Source organism: Lutra lutra, chromosome 9 (genome assembly GCF_902655055.1).
Source record: "Lutra lutra chromosome 9, mLutLut1.2, whole genome shotgun sequence".
Lineage (NCBI taxonomy): Eukaryota > Metazoa > Chordata > Mammalia > Carnivora > Mustelidae > Lutra > Lutra lutra.
The window spans coordinates 74128189-74143694 of record NC_062286.1 but is presented as its reverse complement, the minus strand read 5'-3'; the positions used below and the strand labels follow the sequence as shown (position 1 = coordinate 74143694).

The following is a 15506-nucleotide window of genomic DNA, read 5'->3' as shown; positions in this document are numbered from 1 at the left end:
ACACACCTTGTTATAAATAACTCCTCTTTTCATCATTGACTGAAGGGACTGTTTGGGTCTTTTTTTATTTGTTTGTTTGTTTGTTTTATCTTTATAGATTTTATTCATTTGAGAGCACAAACAGTGGGGTGAGTGTAGAAAGGAAGAAGCAGGCTCCCCACCAAGCAGGGAGCCTGACATGGGACCTTGATCCCAGGATCCTGGGATCATGACCTGACCTGAAGGCAGATGCTTAACAGACTGAGCCATCCAGGTGCCCCCTTTCAGTCTGTTTTTAAGATTGTTCTTTCATGGGGCACGTGGGTGGCTCAATTGATTAAGCAGCTGCCTTCCATTCATTTCATGATCACGGTATCCTGGGATTGAGTCAGGCTCTCTGCTCAGCAGGGAGTCTGCTTCTGCCTTTCTCTCTGCCCCTTCTCCAGCTTGTGCTTTCTCCTGCTTATTGTCTGTCTCTCAAATAAGGAAAATCTTAAAAAAACAAACTGTTCTTTCACGGGGTGCCTGAATGACTCGGGGTGAGTATCTGGCTCTTGATTTTGGCTTAGATCATGATCCCAGGGTCATGAGATCAAGCCCCCCAGTCACGATTCCCACTCTGCAGGGAGTCTGCTTGATATTCTCTCTCTCTCCTCCTCTTCCCCTCCCCACTCAGGCTCTCAAATAAATTTTTAAAAAAATTAAAAAGAAAGATTGTTCTTGGGCACCTGGGTGGCCCAGTTGGTTAAGTGTCTGCATTCGGCTCAGGTCATGATCCCAGGGTGCTGGGATCAAGTCCTGCATCGAGCTCTTTGTTCAGCGGGGAGCCTGCTTCTCCCTCTGCCTGCCACTCCCCCTGCTTGTGTGTACTCTCTCTCTATCAAATATAAATAAAATCCTTTAAAAAATTTTTTAAAAAGATTGTTCTTTCACATATCTGTCTCACCATTCTTTTGTCAATATGAGATTGTGTTAGTTTATATTACATTCCATATCTATTAACATTAGTTCCCCATCATATCTCTGGTTTATAATTATTTTCACATTTGCTTTTTCTAAGAAGGCTTTGATACCATTTATCAATTTTAAAAATTCTGGTATATCAGTTGGATATATAAATTAGGATAGGGAGATGCCTACCAGCTTTAGTGAGGCCACTTACTAGATTATTGCTTTTTCAAAATCCTGTTTCATGTTGAAAAAGATTTTACAAGTTTTTCTTTTCCTTTACTGATGTTAGAAAGTTTCTTAAATTATTTATAGGTGAAAGAAGAATTATTTTGAAATAATGTTCTATGATGTGGGGTGGGAACATTAATCTTTTTCCTTCTGTACTCTATTAGAATTTATGGGAGGCCTTACATCCACCCATCCTGAATATACCCAGTACTTTACTGGTAGTTTTGTGTATATGATCCCCTTTTATCCATTTATTCAGCAAGTATTTTGTTTATTATGTGCAGTCTTTAATTTCTAGGTGTTCAGACACCCCAGGAATGAAAACAATGTTTGGTTTGTTTTTCGTAACAATTCTGATATAAATAGGTTTATTTCTCGTTATTTAGATGAAGAGGCTGAAACTCCCCATTCCCCAGGATTAGATGACTAGTAACATTTGATACTCATAGCTAGATCTCCTATTGCCCAACTTAGTAGTAGTTGTCTTTCTAGCAAACTATATCCCTGGTCCAAACTATATTCAGTAATGGCTTAGCTGAGACAGAACTTTTGGGGTATTATAACCATCTTTGAATCACCATGGGTTAGTTATAAGTAAATGAGATTGAGCTGAATGACCGCATTTAATCTAAAAGTTGAAGAAGATTCATTTATTCATTTTTGTCTGCAAATTGAATCCTTGCTGTGTATCTGATTCTTTGATCATATAATTTTCCTTCTTTAAAACTGGCTGGTGTCTGTCATCCAGAAAAGTCCTGCAGTCTTTATTGTAACCTGCAGGGTCTGGTCCCCTCCCCATCCACTTTCATCTCTTGTTTGCTCTTTCTTCACACTGTGGTCTCATTTTTACAATGTCTTTGCCTCTTGCTTGACTTCCTTTAATTCCTTCTGTTTTCCTGTTTGCTAGTAGTCTTTGCTACTGCTGCTGCTGCTGCTTGCCCATGCACTGTTCCTGAGCTGTAATATATGTGTTATGCCATCAGCCAATCCATTAAGTTTACAGTTGTTGCTTTGGTCAGTGCCTTCCTCCATATAGAGAATGCGTCTCTTCTCTGTGCCCCCATCTTGTCTTTTTTATTTTTTATTTCATTCCCTTCCTTTGGCATCCATGAATATTTTTCCTTTATTCTTGTCCTTCCTTCATTTTTTTTAAAGATTTTATTTATTTATTTGACAGAGAGAGATCACAAGTAGGTAGAGAGGCAGGCAGAGAGAGAGGGGGAAGCAAGCTCCCCCACTGAGCAGAGAAGCCCGATGCGGGCCTCAACTCGATCCCAGGAACCTGAGATCATGACCCAAGCCAAAGGCAGAGGCCCAACCCACTGAGCCACCCAGGTGCCCCCTTCCTCATTTTTATTTCATTTTTTCTTTACTCAGTAAGATTTTGGTCTTCAAAATATTTTCTTACTTCGACAACCTTCGGTATCAAAAGCAGCTATATACTACAGTAACGAGAGAAACTGTGTGGTGTGTGTATAAATTTGGAAAGGGGGGATGGGGACCCCTGGGTGGCTCAGTGGGGTTAAGCATCTGCCTTTGGCTTGGGTCATGATCCCAGGGTCCTGGGATTGCCCTGCATTGGACTCCCTGCTCAGCAGGGAGCCTGCTTCTCCCTCTGCCTGCCGTTCCCTCTGCTTGTTCTCTCTCTCTGTCTTTCTGACAAACAAATAAAATCTTTTAAAAAGGGGGGGTGGGTAGATGGCCTCTATCTGAAATGAGGATGAAGACTTAATTCCATTTAAATATTTTAGAAAAGGTCAGATCAATACTCGGGCATAAATGTTACAGCAAGAATTGTGCCAATAGGCTCTTTCAAACAGCATAAATGTTAATACACTGAATTCCATCCACATCTGCCCCTAATGAGTTGCCCATTTTCTACTCACATTTTCATTTTAATTATTGTTTTGGTGCTTTATAGGATATATGCTCTGGATATATTTTATGTAGAACATATTATTTCAGTAGATGTTTTGATATTTTTAATAACGTGATTATCTTGACTTGCAGTAAACTGACTTCTCTCAATGAAGAGTATACCAAAAATAAAACTGAGTATGAGGAAGCCCAGGATGCCATTGTTAAAGAAATTGTCAATATTTCTTCAGGTAAATTTAACAGAACCAATAATATAACCTGGTTTTTAGTAATAGAAAAGATATCAGTATGTTTCAAGAGTGATTTTTAAAAAAAAAAAAGATGTTAACGCACTGTTTATTATGTTAGGCTACCTATAAAATAATGTGTGCGGTATTGTGGTGGGAAGAGTAACTGGAAATAACTCCTACGTAGAAAGATAAGCTAGTGCAGGCTAAGGAGTGGGAATACCCTGAGAAACAGACCCGTATAAAAGCACAAAATTTATTGTAGTTGTAACAAGGACTGAAGGCACTAATAATTTTAGATTATTTTTGGGCTCATGTTCTAAGTTTTAGAAATAAATATCGCTAAAAAAACAAACAGGAAATGATACATGAAGCAAGCCTTTTCGAGTTCTATATGCCATTTTGTAGATTTTCAGACTTCCTTCTGGAGGACACTGTTTGAGAAGATTGCATCGCTTAACACTGTGGTGTTGCCCTTGACACAGAATGAATGTATGTTTAGCACAAGGTGGGGCTGATGTGTTAAACTGGAAGGTTTTGCCTGTCATCACATGTATATTGACTATAACTTTTATTGTGCCTTCCAAAAATACACCAATGAACTACTTCAACCAAGTGATCAAAGTTGGCATAATCAGTAATAGAACAAATGACTTTTATGTGCATCTTGATGTGATGTAGAGGGAAGAGCACAGTATTGTCCATGTGGTATTCTTGACAAAAATGTTTAACCTGATTGTTAACAAGAAGGGAAAGGGAGATAAATTTAGATTGTGGGACATTCTTTTTAAGGCTTGTGCTCTTTAAAAATGTCTGTGTCATGGTAGCAAAAATGGAATGGCCACGATCTGTTCTAGATTATAGGAGACTTAAGGAGGCACAACGAGCGGATCAGTAGATGGTCCTGAATGGATCCAGGTCTAGGAGTTGGGGGTGGGGAAGAGCTATCAGGGACACTCAGGACAAATTGGTGAAGTTTGATAAGACATAACATGATATTGGTATCCTATTTCTTGGGGTGTGTATTATGAGTAAGTAAGAGGATGTCCTCATTTCCAAGGTATTCATGCATTTAAAAACTATGTGCTTGTGTAATTCTGTGAATTAATTATTTTACTATTATGAATTTTATAGTAAAATAAACATAAAACTTAAAGGTTGGTGTTTTGTTTTGTTTTTTAATTTTATTTATTTGTGAGAATGTGAGTGGGATAGGGAGAGGGAGAAGCAGACTCCCCACCGAGCAGGGAGCCTGATGGGGGGCTCCATCCCAGGACCCTGAGATCTTGACCCAAGCCAAAGGCAGACGCTCAACTGATGCTCAGCTGAGCCACTCAGGCACCCCAAAAGGGTTTTAATACACTTTATGTATTGGTGTTGAGGTGAATGAGTTTTGTAAATATTCTGTTTTTTGCTTGGTGTTATCAAACAACTGTAGTTGAAAATGCCTAGATTGCATTTTTAAGGACCCTGTAAACACTATATATTCAAACTGGGAGTCTTCCTCAAAAGAAATAGTATCAACTCAGATTCATCAAGCACCTTCTAGGTTAAAAAAGGTGCTAGCTTCAAACATTTAAATGGAGGGTGTTTTGTATTTAGAGTTACCTTGAATTTATTCATTTATTTATTTGTTTTAGTTTTATTTGTTTATTTGGAGCAAGAATAATAGAGCACGAGCAGGGGAGAGGGGCAGAGAAAGAGGGAGCAGACTCCCCACTGAACAGGGAGCCCAGTGTGGGGCTCTATCCCAGGACCCCAGGATCATGACCTGAGCATAACATAACCGACTGAGCCACCCAGGTGCCCCTAGAGTTACCTTGAATTTAAATGAAACCTTTTCTTGGTCTAATATACACATTATCTGTATTTAAAAATATAATGGGTCATTTCTGTGGTTCTTTATCTTGCTATTAAATCAGAATAGGTGATGCTTTTAAGAGCCAGGTAGTATGAAATACCTTAAGAGGTTTCAGTTTTCCTTTTTTAAAGTAGTTACAGTAAGTACTCCGTTAATGTTTAAGTAATTCTTTTTTTTTTTTTTTTTTTTTAGATTTTATTTGTTCATTTGACAGATAGAGATCACAAGTAGGCAGAGAGGCAGACAGAGAGAGAGGAGGAAGCAGGCTCCCGGCTGAGCAGAGAACCGGACATGGGGCTCGATCCCAGGACTCTGGGATCATGACCTGAGCTGAAGGCAGAGGCTTTAACCCACTGAGCCACCCAGGCGCCCCAGTGTTTAAGTAATTCTTGCAGATTCTTGTTCCTACATGAAAGGGTGGTGTGAACCATTCTTTTCCTTTTTTTTTTCTTTTTAAAAGAATACTTGTTAGATAAAACAGGCATAAATTGGAAGTGGTGAAACAGTAAGAGAATTACTTGTATTCAGCCATTCATAAGTTAATTTTTATTTGTAAAACATTTTATCACTTTTATGGGGAGCAGGGGAATCAAAGATGAATACTACTTGCTGCCATTTGATTAAACTCTTAACTTTTTTTTCTAAATAATGCAGTATTCTCATGAATGTCCTTCGAAGCTTTTGACACATTGATGCCTGTGTGATAGTTCTTTTTTTTTCTTATAGGTGTTACCAATTTTTTTTTTTTTAACATTTTATTTATTTATTTGAGAGAGAGAGAGACAGTGAGAGAGAGCATGAGCGAGGAGAAGGTCAGAGGGAGAAGCAGACTGGGACTCGATGTGGGACTCGATCCCGGGACTCCAGGATCATGACCTGAGCCGAAGGCAGTCGCTTAACCAACTGAGCCACCCAGGCACCCCTGTGTGATAGTTCTACATAACATATGGGATGTTTCACTAAACCCTCCAAGCTATTAAAATTTTAGAATCTATTCTATAAATTTTGATCATTTTTATTATTTGGACTGAATTGCCTGCCACATATCGGGCTTTTTAGTGTACATAATAGCTTTTAGTTTTAATGTTCTAGAAGAGTAGAATCTCACTGGAAGTATTTTAAGTGACAATTATGCATTTAAATTTTGCATGTGGTACTGATTGGGGAAAAAAAGCTCAAGTAAACAAATCGTATGGTCAGGTTTATCCAGGCACAGGCCTTGACAGTGACATTATTTTATTACAACCTGGTGTTTGCATGTATCTTCTGATAAGCAGCTGTGTGTTTTCTGTTTTAATGAATTCTGGTAAGAGAGGACATCATACTCTTTCTATTTTTGAAATCTATTCATAGTAGAGGAAGATGTAGTAATACATTTTAACCTTGTGGTAAGGCTTTAGATGTTCCTTTCAAGTTTGGTTATGGCAAACTTCTGTTAATTTTTTGAAAAGTAATAAATTAGAAAATGGATTTTTAATTCCCAAATAGGGAAGTTAAATTTATTTCTATAACTGCTTATATGTATTTTCTTTCTTCAGTATTCCTTGGCACATTTTCTGTTTTTATACAGGATACGTAGAACCAATGCAGACACTCAATGATGTGTTAGCTCAGCTAGATGCTGTTGTCAGCTTTGCTCATGTGTCAAATGGAGCACCTGTTCCCTATGTACGTCCAGTCATTTTGGAGAAAGGACAAGGAAGAATTACACTGAAAGCGTCCAGACATGCTTGTGTTGAAGTTCAAGATGAAGTTGCATTTATTCCTAATGATGTTCATTTTGAAAAAGATAAACAGATGTTCCACATCATTACTGGTAAAAAAAAAAACAAAAAAACAAAAAAAACTAATTTATGGGCTTTTTGGGGGGGTAATGATTCCATCTTTTTATGTTGGAGTGGAATTATTTAAAACTGATAAAATCCTAGTTCTTGATGTTAGAAAAAGAACATGTTATTCATCCTAGTTAGTGATATGTTCACTTTTGGGTTAGAGGGAAGATTTGGAAGGAGGGGGAAGCCTTAAGGAGCAAATGTCATCTTTATATGAAACTTCTGTTTCAAAGGTTTCGTGCATTTAAAAATGAACATCCCGTCAACCTCAAAGCCTGCCTTTGAGCCAGACCTTTCAATAGTGAGGTCATTGAAGGTGAAGCAAAACTGATTGCTGGAATGACCTCAGCTTAGGGTAGCAATTCTTTTAAAGACATGGGACTGTATTTCTGTGAAATTTGAAAAAAGTTTGCTCATAGACTAATGCAGCATGTCTCAAGCTGAAGTAGTTTTAGATGTTAACCAGATTCTAGAAAACAAAAGTGGAGGGGGTACTCTTTGGGCAAATGTATTTGGGAAACTGTGATAATATTCTAGTTCCCCAAATGGATTTTCAAGTTGTTCATAACAGCGTTAAGTAAGGTTGTGTCTTAGGGCTTTAGTATGGAGTTTAAGTGATTTGAAGGATTAGACCATAGTAACTCATTCACTAATAGCCTCATTTATTAATGAATTACAGTGTTTAGTTAATCAGTTATGTGTGTACTGTTTTTCTGGATGACATAAAATTACCGTGCTGGCAACTGTATGAGCTGTGGGAAAAATCTGTAGTTCTTTTAGGCAAATTACAGGTAAGGTAAATTTTTCATAGTCCTCTCAATGAAGAGTGCAGTGTAAGTTTGTGTGAAGGAAAAAGAGCATTACTCTGGCAGTTGATGGTTCTGCTGCTTCTATGCCATATCCATGCAACCAGGTGATTAGTCACAAATGTGCGATTAGTGGCAGAAATAAATTAATAATCTTGCTTTTTGATGTAATTTATTTTAAAGGCCCCAATATGGGAGGTAAATCCACTTATATTCGCCAAACTGGGGTGGTAGTTCTCATGGCCCAGATTGGGTGTTTTGTGCCGTGTGAGTCAGCGGAAGTGTCCATTGTGGACTGCATCCTGGCCCGCGTAGGGGCTGGCGACAGTCAGTTGAAAGGAGTCTCCACATTCATGGCTGAAATGCTAGAAACTGCTTCTATTCTCAGGTGAGTGATTTTCCCAGTCTCCTCAAAATGGAAATGAATGTCCCTGTCCTGTGAAGTACATTTGCAGATTCATCTATAAAACAGTTTAATAGTTCCAGATCCAGTTTAATAGTTTTCTTATGAACTTTATACACTTCATATTGTCCTAAAAGGGTAATTCATAATAGTTGAGAAAAACTTTGATTTTTAATTTGTCTTAAGGTTTCTGGTAGTTTTTCACCTTATAACCCCCACCACTACCATGCTCTTGCTTAAACTGTTCACAATATCTGGAATGTTTACCCATGTCCTTTCCAATCTCTAAAGGCCTTAATGACAGAAATTCTACTTCTCTGATGACTTCCCTTGTCAATTAAGCCTCAGGTCATGGGTATTTCTTTGAACTCTTTCACATGCCTATAATATATTTGTTTTTTTATTTTAGAGGTTACTGAAATCTCTTTTCCTTATTTTATTTTTAAGGCGCTTCTTTAAAGGCAGAGAAGCTATGCCTTCCATTTATTGGTGTCTTCTAAAGCACATCATATATCCCTAGTAAATTACTGCTCATTACTTGTTTGTGGGGAATTACAGAAACAGTACAAAGAGTCAGTATAGTAATTGGTCAGCAAGCTAATATTCATAACTTAAATAAGCAAAAGATGTCAGTGGAAATTCACAGGAAAATAAATGAATGATATGCACATGAAGAACTGTTAAATTCTTGGGGCTCCTGGATGGCTCAGTTAGATAAACATGCAACTCTTGATCTCAGCTCATGTCTTGACTTCACAGTCATGAGTTCAAGCCCCCTGCTAGGCTCCATGCTGGGTGTGGAGCCACTTTAAAAAAAAAGAAAATACTATTGCATTCTCTAATTGAAAAAAAAAATTCCCCTCCTTACATTTGCTTAAAGAAGAGAAAAGGAAGAATGCTAATATCTGATTGGTAGGGCTGCAGCCAGCATGCTAGTTTACATGACCACCAGCTGCACGTCCATAACATGACACCCTTGACCCATCTTCATGCAGTATTCGTAAAGTCTGGGCTGGTTTGATTGGCAATAAGTGAATGATAGATGACTCAAAATTCTTTGATTACTATTTGTGAATTTGGTAATTTTTACAAAAAATACTTCTCCATCACTTGTTTATGACCATGCCCATTTTCTTCTTTTAATTGACTATTGATTTTTTATATATGAAGATAATCTGGGTTTTGTGGCACATCTTTCCCATTGTATTGTCTTAATTTCGTTTTTTTTTTTTTTTTTTTTCATTGTCACATATCACGGGCGATTTTCATGTAATTGTGTTTCAGGTCTGCAACCAAAGATTCTTTAATAATCATAGATGAATTGGGAAGAGGAACCTCTACATATGATGGATTTGGATTAGCGTGGGCTATATCAGAGTACATTGCGACAAAGATTGGTGCTTTTTGCATGTTTGCAACACATTTTCATGAACTTACTGCCTTGGCCAATCACATACCAACTGTTAATAATCTACATGTCACAGCACTAACTACTGAAGAAACCTTAACTATGCTTTATCAGGTGAAGAAAGGTGAGTGTATACCACTGGTATACTGTAAATTCAGGTGTGGCAGTGGGAAACTTCCACCCATGACATCATGAATCATTGCCTTATTCTGAGTGAATTATTCATGTTTGTCAGAACACATTTACTTTTTTTTTTAATTAAAAAAAGTTTTTTCTAAGATTGATTTTACTCATTTGACAGATCACAAGTAGGCAGAAAGGCAGACGGTGGGGTGGGGGGGGCAGGCTCCCCGCTGAGCAGAGAGCCCAATGCGGGCCTCGATCCCAGGACCCTGAGATCATGACCTGAGCCAAAGGCAGGGGCTTAACCCACTCCCAGGCGTCCTTTATTCATAATCTGGGTACAAGGACAAGGTGCATTATATTTCTGTGTCTCACAGTAGGACGACAGTTATAGAAAGAATAACCCATACTCTTCAACATTACCACAGAAGGTTTTGTACCTCCATGGCAGCCCGATTCCTTGTCAAAGTAGATAGTAACAATAATAAGCTTTGAAGTTCTAGGGCATTGTTACTGTTTAAGAAACCATTTATTATAATTACTTCATTGGAATTTTAATGGTGTATTACACAAACAGGTTCATTTATTTATTTTTTTTAAAGGTTTTATGTATTTATTTGACAGGGAGAGAGATCCCAAGTAGGCAGAGCAGCAGGCAAAGATGGGACAGCAGGCTCCCAGCTGAGTGAGAACCCGATGCTGGGCTCAGTCCCAAACCCTGAGATCATGACCTGAGCCGAAGGCAGAGGCTTTAACCCACTGAGCTGCCCAGTCGCCCCACAAACAGGTTCATTTAAAGATAGGGTTTCCATAGATCCTGAAATTGTTAGTAGTTCTCACATAGAGAATGACTTGTTGGCATTCTTTCCTTTCCAAAAAGTGTCATTTTGTGGGTCTGGCAGCTAATGAGATTTACCAAGTTGATGAGACTAATGTGCTGTCAAGTTTTTGCTGCCTAAGCATTTCACCAGTCATTGGAATAGCTTTTTCAGATCGCTATCTGATTTTCCAAGAACACATTTTATTGCATCAGTTGGTTGATGTAAGTACAGAAATATTTTTGGTTCTTTGATCCTTTGCTCTTATGCTTCAATGGGAATCCTTTTGACTTACTCTGTTTACATTATTGTTGATTTAAAATATAGATACTTGGGGCGCCTGGGTGGCTCAGTGGGTTAAGCCGCTGCCTTCGGCTCAGGTCATGATCTCGGGGTCCTGGGATCGAGCCCCGCATCGGGCTCTCTGCTCAGCAGGGAGCCTGCTTCCTCCTCTCTCTCTGCCTGCCTCTCTGCCTGCTTGTGATCTCTCTCTGTCAAATAAATAAATAAAATCTTTAAAAAATAAAAAAAATAAAATATAGATACTTTTAGGGCCGCTCACCCTGCTTGAGCTTTCCTATTCTCTCTCTGTCAAATAAATAAAATAATAAAAAATAAAATAAGATACAGATACTTTTAGTTGGACCTGGCATTTAGCATGAAGTTGAAGTTTTGCTTTTTGTTTTGTGTTTTGTATGATAAATGGGTTCAGAATTTGATTTATTTATTAGAGAGACCGAGCATGAGCATGCAAGAGGGTGGGGAGGGGCAGAGGGAGAGAATCTTCAGGCAGACTCTCCCCTGAGCCTGAAGCATGCTGTGAGGCTCCATCTCATGGCTCCACTGCTCCATCATGACCTGAGCCGAAACCAAGGGTTGGATGCTTAACCAACTGAGCCACCGAGGTGCCCTAAGAAGTGGGTTCAAAATTTTATTTTTAATTTGACACAGAGGGAGTGAGAGAGAGCACAAGCAGCAGGGAGAGGGAGAAGCAGACTCCTCAATGAGCAGGGAGCCCAATGAGGGGCTCGATCCAGGACCCTGGGATCATGACTTGAGCCAAAGTCAGACTCTTCACCCGCTGAGCCGGCCAGGCTCCCCTGGGTTCAGAGTTTTGAAAGACCAGATAACCTGAGGAGAAGATAGTGATATGTCTATGCATCACTATGGGTGTTTATCAGACGTTTGCTTCTGTTTTGTTTTTGTTTGTTTCTCTTAGTTGTATGGAGTATCCAGCCCCAGAATGCATGAGCTATATAACTAGGCCAAAAAAATTTTTACAGTTGATACATAGTTGAGGCAAAAGTGGAAGCTCCATGATAACTCTGTGAGCATCACTTGTATTAAACATCTGGAAGGAATGTTATAATTCCGTTTATTTTCTGCAAACAGGGATGAAGATAAGCTACCTAGTCTATAAAATTTACTAATAATTTGGGTCCAAAATTACATTGTCATGTGTTTGCAATAGTTCAGAATCAGAATAAGATTATGTAAGAATGGGGGGTGCCTGGGTGGCTCAGTTGTAAAGCATCTGCCTTCAGCTCAGGTCATGATCCCAGGGTCCTGGGATTGAGCCCCATATTGGGCTCCCTGCTCAGCGGGGAGCCTGCTTCCCCCTCTCCAGTTTCTCTGTGCTGTGTCTCTTCTTGCTCTTTCTGTCATAAATAAAATATTTAAAAAAAAAAAAAAAGGTTATGTAAGAATGGTAAGTAACTTTTCTAAGACCAGTATTGTAAATTTATTTAGCAAGCCAGTTTCCTGAAGTCTATCTAGAAAATGATATAAGCAGATCTAGAGAATGGACCGTTCAGTAATAAGCCGTATATTTTGAGTTAAATGCTCTTTATAGTGACACACATTTATCTTGTTTTTTTCTTCATACTTTATTTAATTCCTCCCTTATGAAATGGGAAAACGTCAGAGGGATAATTGAGTTAATTTTTCTTCAGATTCTGATATTTGTCCAGACCTCTGAGGAATCACTATCAAGCTTTTTTTGGGGATATTTTTATTTTTCCCACTGCATTTGTCAAGGATAAGATAAAACACTGTGTGCATTACTTTCCACTAAGGGCTTAATTAAAATTCCTTCATCTAAGTTACTCTGAAACATTTGGCTAATGTATTTGAAATACAAATTAAGTTTCCAAGTGACAAAGTGAGATGGATAAGTTCTATTTACATCAGTTGTTTTCTCTTTCTGCCTGCTCCTCACAACCCCCAAATTTCTTGTAGGTGTCTGTGATCAAAGTTTTGGGATTCACGTTGCAGAGCTTGCAAATTTCCCTAGGCATGTAATAGAGTGTGCTAGACAGAAAGCTCTGGAACTAGAGGAGTTTCAGAATATTGGAGAATCACAAGGATACGATGATATGGAACCAACTGCAAAGAGGTGCTATCTGGAAAGAGAGGTTTGTCATATTGTGTTTGTAATTATTTAACCCTGTGTTAGATCCATCAGGTCCCGTATGATGCTAATACTTACTTGATCATTCATTGTTGCCTTTCACTTTGATCTCTTTGCATGGCAAAGACTTCATCTGTATCATTTTGATTTCTGACCAAAAGAGAGCAAGTCAGTACCACATTTAAAACGTAGGAGGACAGGAATGTTAGTCTAGGTTTAAAGTAATTCAAAGGAGTTACAGGTGTCCAGGCACTTTTTTGATTACTTTATAAACAAATAGGTCAAGTCAGTTAGTGGTATATTTACTCAGTTAATTGCTTAGTTAAGGGAATAAGAAAGAAACAGTTCCTGCCTTCCATTTGTCTAGAATCTGGTTGGGAAGATATTACTGAACATGTCAAGGAGAGTCATGCAGTATATGACATGTTTACTCTGGACAGCTCTTTTTGGGCAGGATGTTTCACTTCTCATGGGAGAAGTATATCTTAAGTTAGGCCTTCTCTGAGTGATGAGTGAAATTTAGATGTACAGAAAGGTACAGCTTATGCTCAACATATTTTTTTTTAAGGTAGAGGGTAATTCTCTGCAATAATGAAAATAAAATTAATTCACTGCTGGGTCCCAGCAGCATTTACTTCTTGTCATGATTTTAGCTTTTACCAGTGAGTTTTTTACTTGAAGGATAGATAATTCTTGATCATTATAGATGATCATGTATGATTTTTAAGCTAAAAGGTATAGTTTTGTCTTTTGTCCCTAGATAAGCAGGAGGAATGTGTTATATCTTGTTACTAGTTTAAGTTAGGGAGGTTGCTATAGAGTGCTCTTATTATCAGCACCACAGCTATTGGTGGTCTGGGGTTAGGTAGGCTCTTTTATGTAATCCCTAATTTCTAAATAGAGCAAAAACCATCTACTTTTGATAACATTAATTACGTTGTACAAAAAAATACGAAATAAATTCTGAAGTTTTTTGAAAAAAACTTTAAAGGAGATGTATAACTCGATGTTCAATCTAGATTCTGTCTTTATTTGAAAAAGAGTGTACTTGTTATTTAATAGAGAAATATATCTTCTTTACCTTACCATTTGGGTATCTACCTGTCAACCTTTAAGGTACTTACTAGCAACTAGCTCCCGGTATGAAAAGCAGGCTTTTAGTTCTGCTTCATACATGATGATAAACATTTACATAGTACTTACCCTTTGCCAGGCACTGTCCTATGCACTTCCAAGCACTCTCCAGTTCTCCCAGTAGCCCTGTGATGTTGATAATACTATCATCCCCTTGTTATGAATGAGGAATGTGGGTTAAGGAATTTCCCCATGGTCACATGGCAGGTAATGGCCATGCTCTTTAGAATGCCAGTGATTGGCCAGTAAAATAGTAATTTAAAAATTCTGTCCATATTTGAGTACTGAATTTTCAGTGACTGTTTATGCCTTATAGTATTTATAAACCTTGAATTCTTTTTTTCCCAGAAGATGAAGTTTATATATCAATAATGAAAGGTGAGGGATTGGGGGACTACTAAAATATTGAGCCCCTTTTCATTAGCAGCTGAAAATGTATTTATAAATATCCTTTAATGACTTGCTTTGGAGAAATACAGTCAAATAAGGGCTTTCTATATATTGGATAGTTCACATAATTTAAAGAATGTTCTTTGACTATTGGGTGGTGTGTTATAGGTTGAAATTTAATGAAACAATTCATTACAATTTATTTTGACTTTTTAAAAAAGACATTTTAAAGACTAATGGAGCATTCATATATCTTTCAGCAAGGTGAAAAAATTATTCAGGAGTTTTTATCCAAGGTGAAGCAAGTGCCTTTTACTGAAATGTCGGAAGAAAACATCACAATGAAGTTAAAACAGCTGAAAGCTGAGGTAATAGCAAAGAATAATAGTTTTGTAAATGAAATCATTTCACGAATCAAAGTTACTACATGAGAAAATCCCACCAAAGGAGTAAAGAGAATACTGATAAGCTGTTGTCTAGAACACTTTTGTATTGTTTTATACTAACCCTGTTTTCATAGTGCTGGCAATTTGATAGCCATGGGATATCAACTTAATAAAATATTTAGTAATACTTTGAGTACATTGTCAAGGATCTTTATTTTTGAAGAATGAGAGCTGTAGCTAAGGGATACTTAAATGGACATGGGCAGTAGGCAGTGTGTTGAATTTTATAAATAAAGTCATGTAGTTTGTGGAATTTGAAATGTGTTGTATTTCTTTGTAATAGAACTTGTATACATGTTTCTTGCAAAATGGTATGGAAAAAGCAAGTTACACCCAAAGACTTTGCAAAACTAAAGCTTCCTAAAGCTAGAAGGAACCATGGAAATAATTTCCATTGGTCTCTACAGTGTCTGTTTATTGGCAGGAGCCAGGTTGACTGGATACACATTAGCCAAGGAATTTATTATAAACCTGGAGTGTGTGTGATCCTCCACCCTGTGTGCCATTCTCCCACATCTCTCTGTGGGGACACTTAGAACTCTGCATTCTAATAAAACCTTTCAGATTGGGAATGATGATTTAGTCTACTTCTCTTATTTTACAGGAAAGAGT

The 15506-nt window shown here is 37.9% G+C and overlaps 1 protein-coding gene across 2 annotated transcripts in view; it reads left to right on the top strand.

Moving 5' to 3' along the window:
* Positions 1–15027, top strand: part of MSH2 (mutS homolog 2) — an 82335-nt gene extending 67308 nt beyond the window's left edge. For both annotated transcript variants that reach the window (XM_047745648.1, XM_047745647.1), the window contains 6 exons: positions 3169–3266; positions 6695–6940; positions 7946–8150; positions 9450–9697; positions 12753–12928; positions 14709–15027. In XM_047745648.1, coding sequence (XP_047601604.1) covers positions 3169–3266; positions 6695–6940; positions 7946–8150; positions 9450–9697; positions 12753–12928; positions 14709–14879 — 1144 coding nt within the window. In that variant the 3' untranslated portion in view covers positions 14880–15027. The remainder of the gene's footprint in view (positions 1–3168; positions 3267–6694; positions 6941–7945; positions 8151–9449; positions 9698–12752; positions 12929–14708) is intronic.
* The last annotated feature ends 479 nt before the right edge of the window (positions 15028–15506 follow it).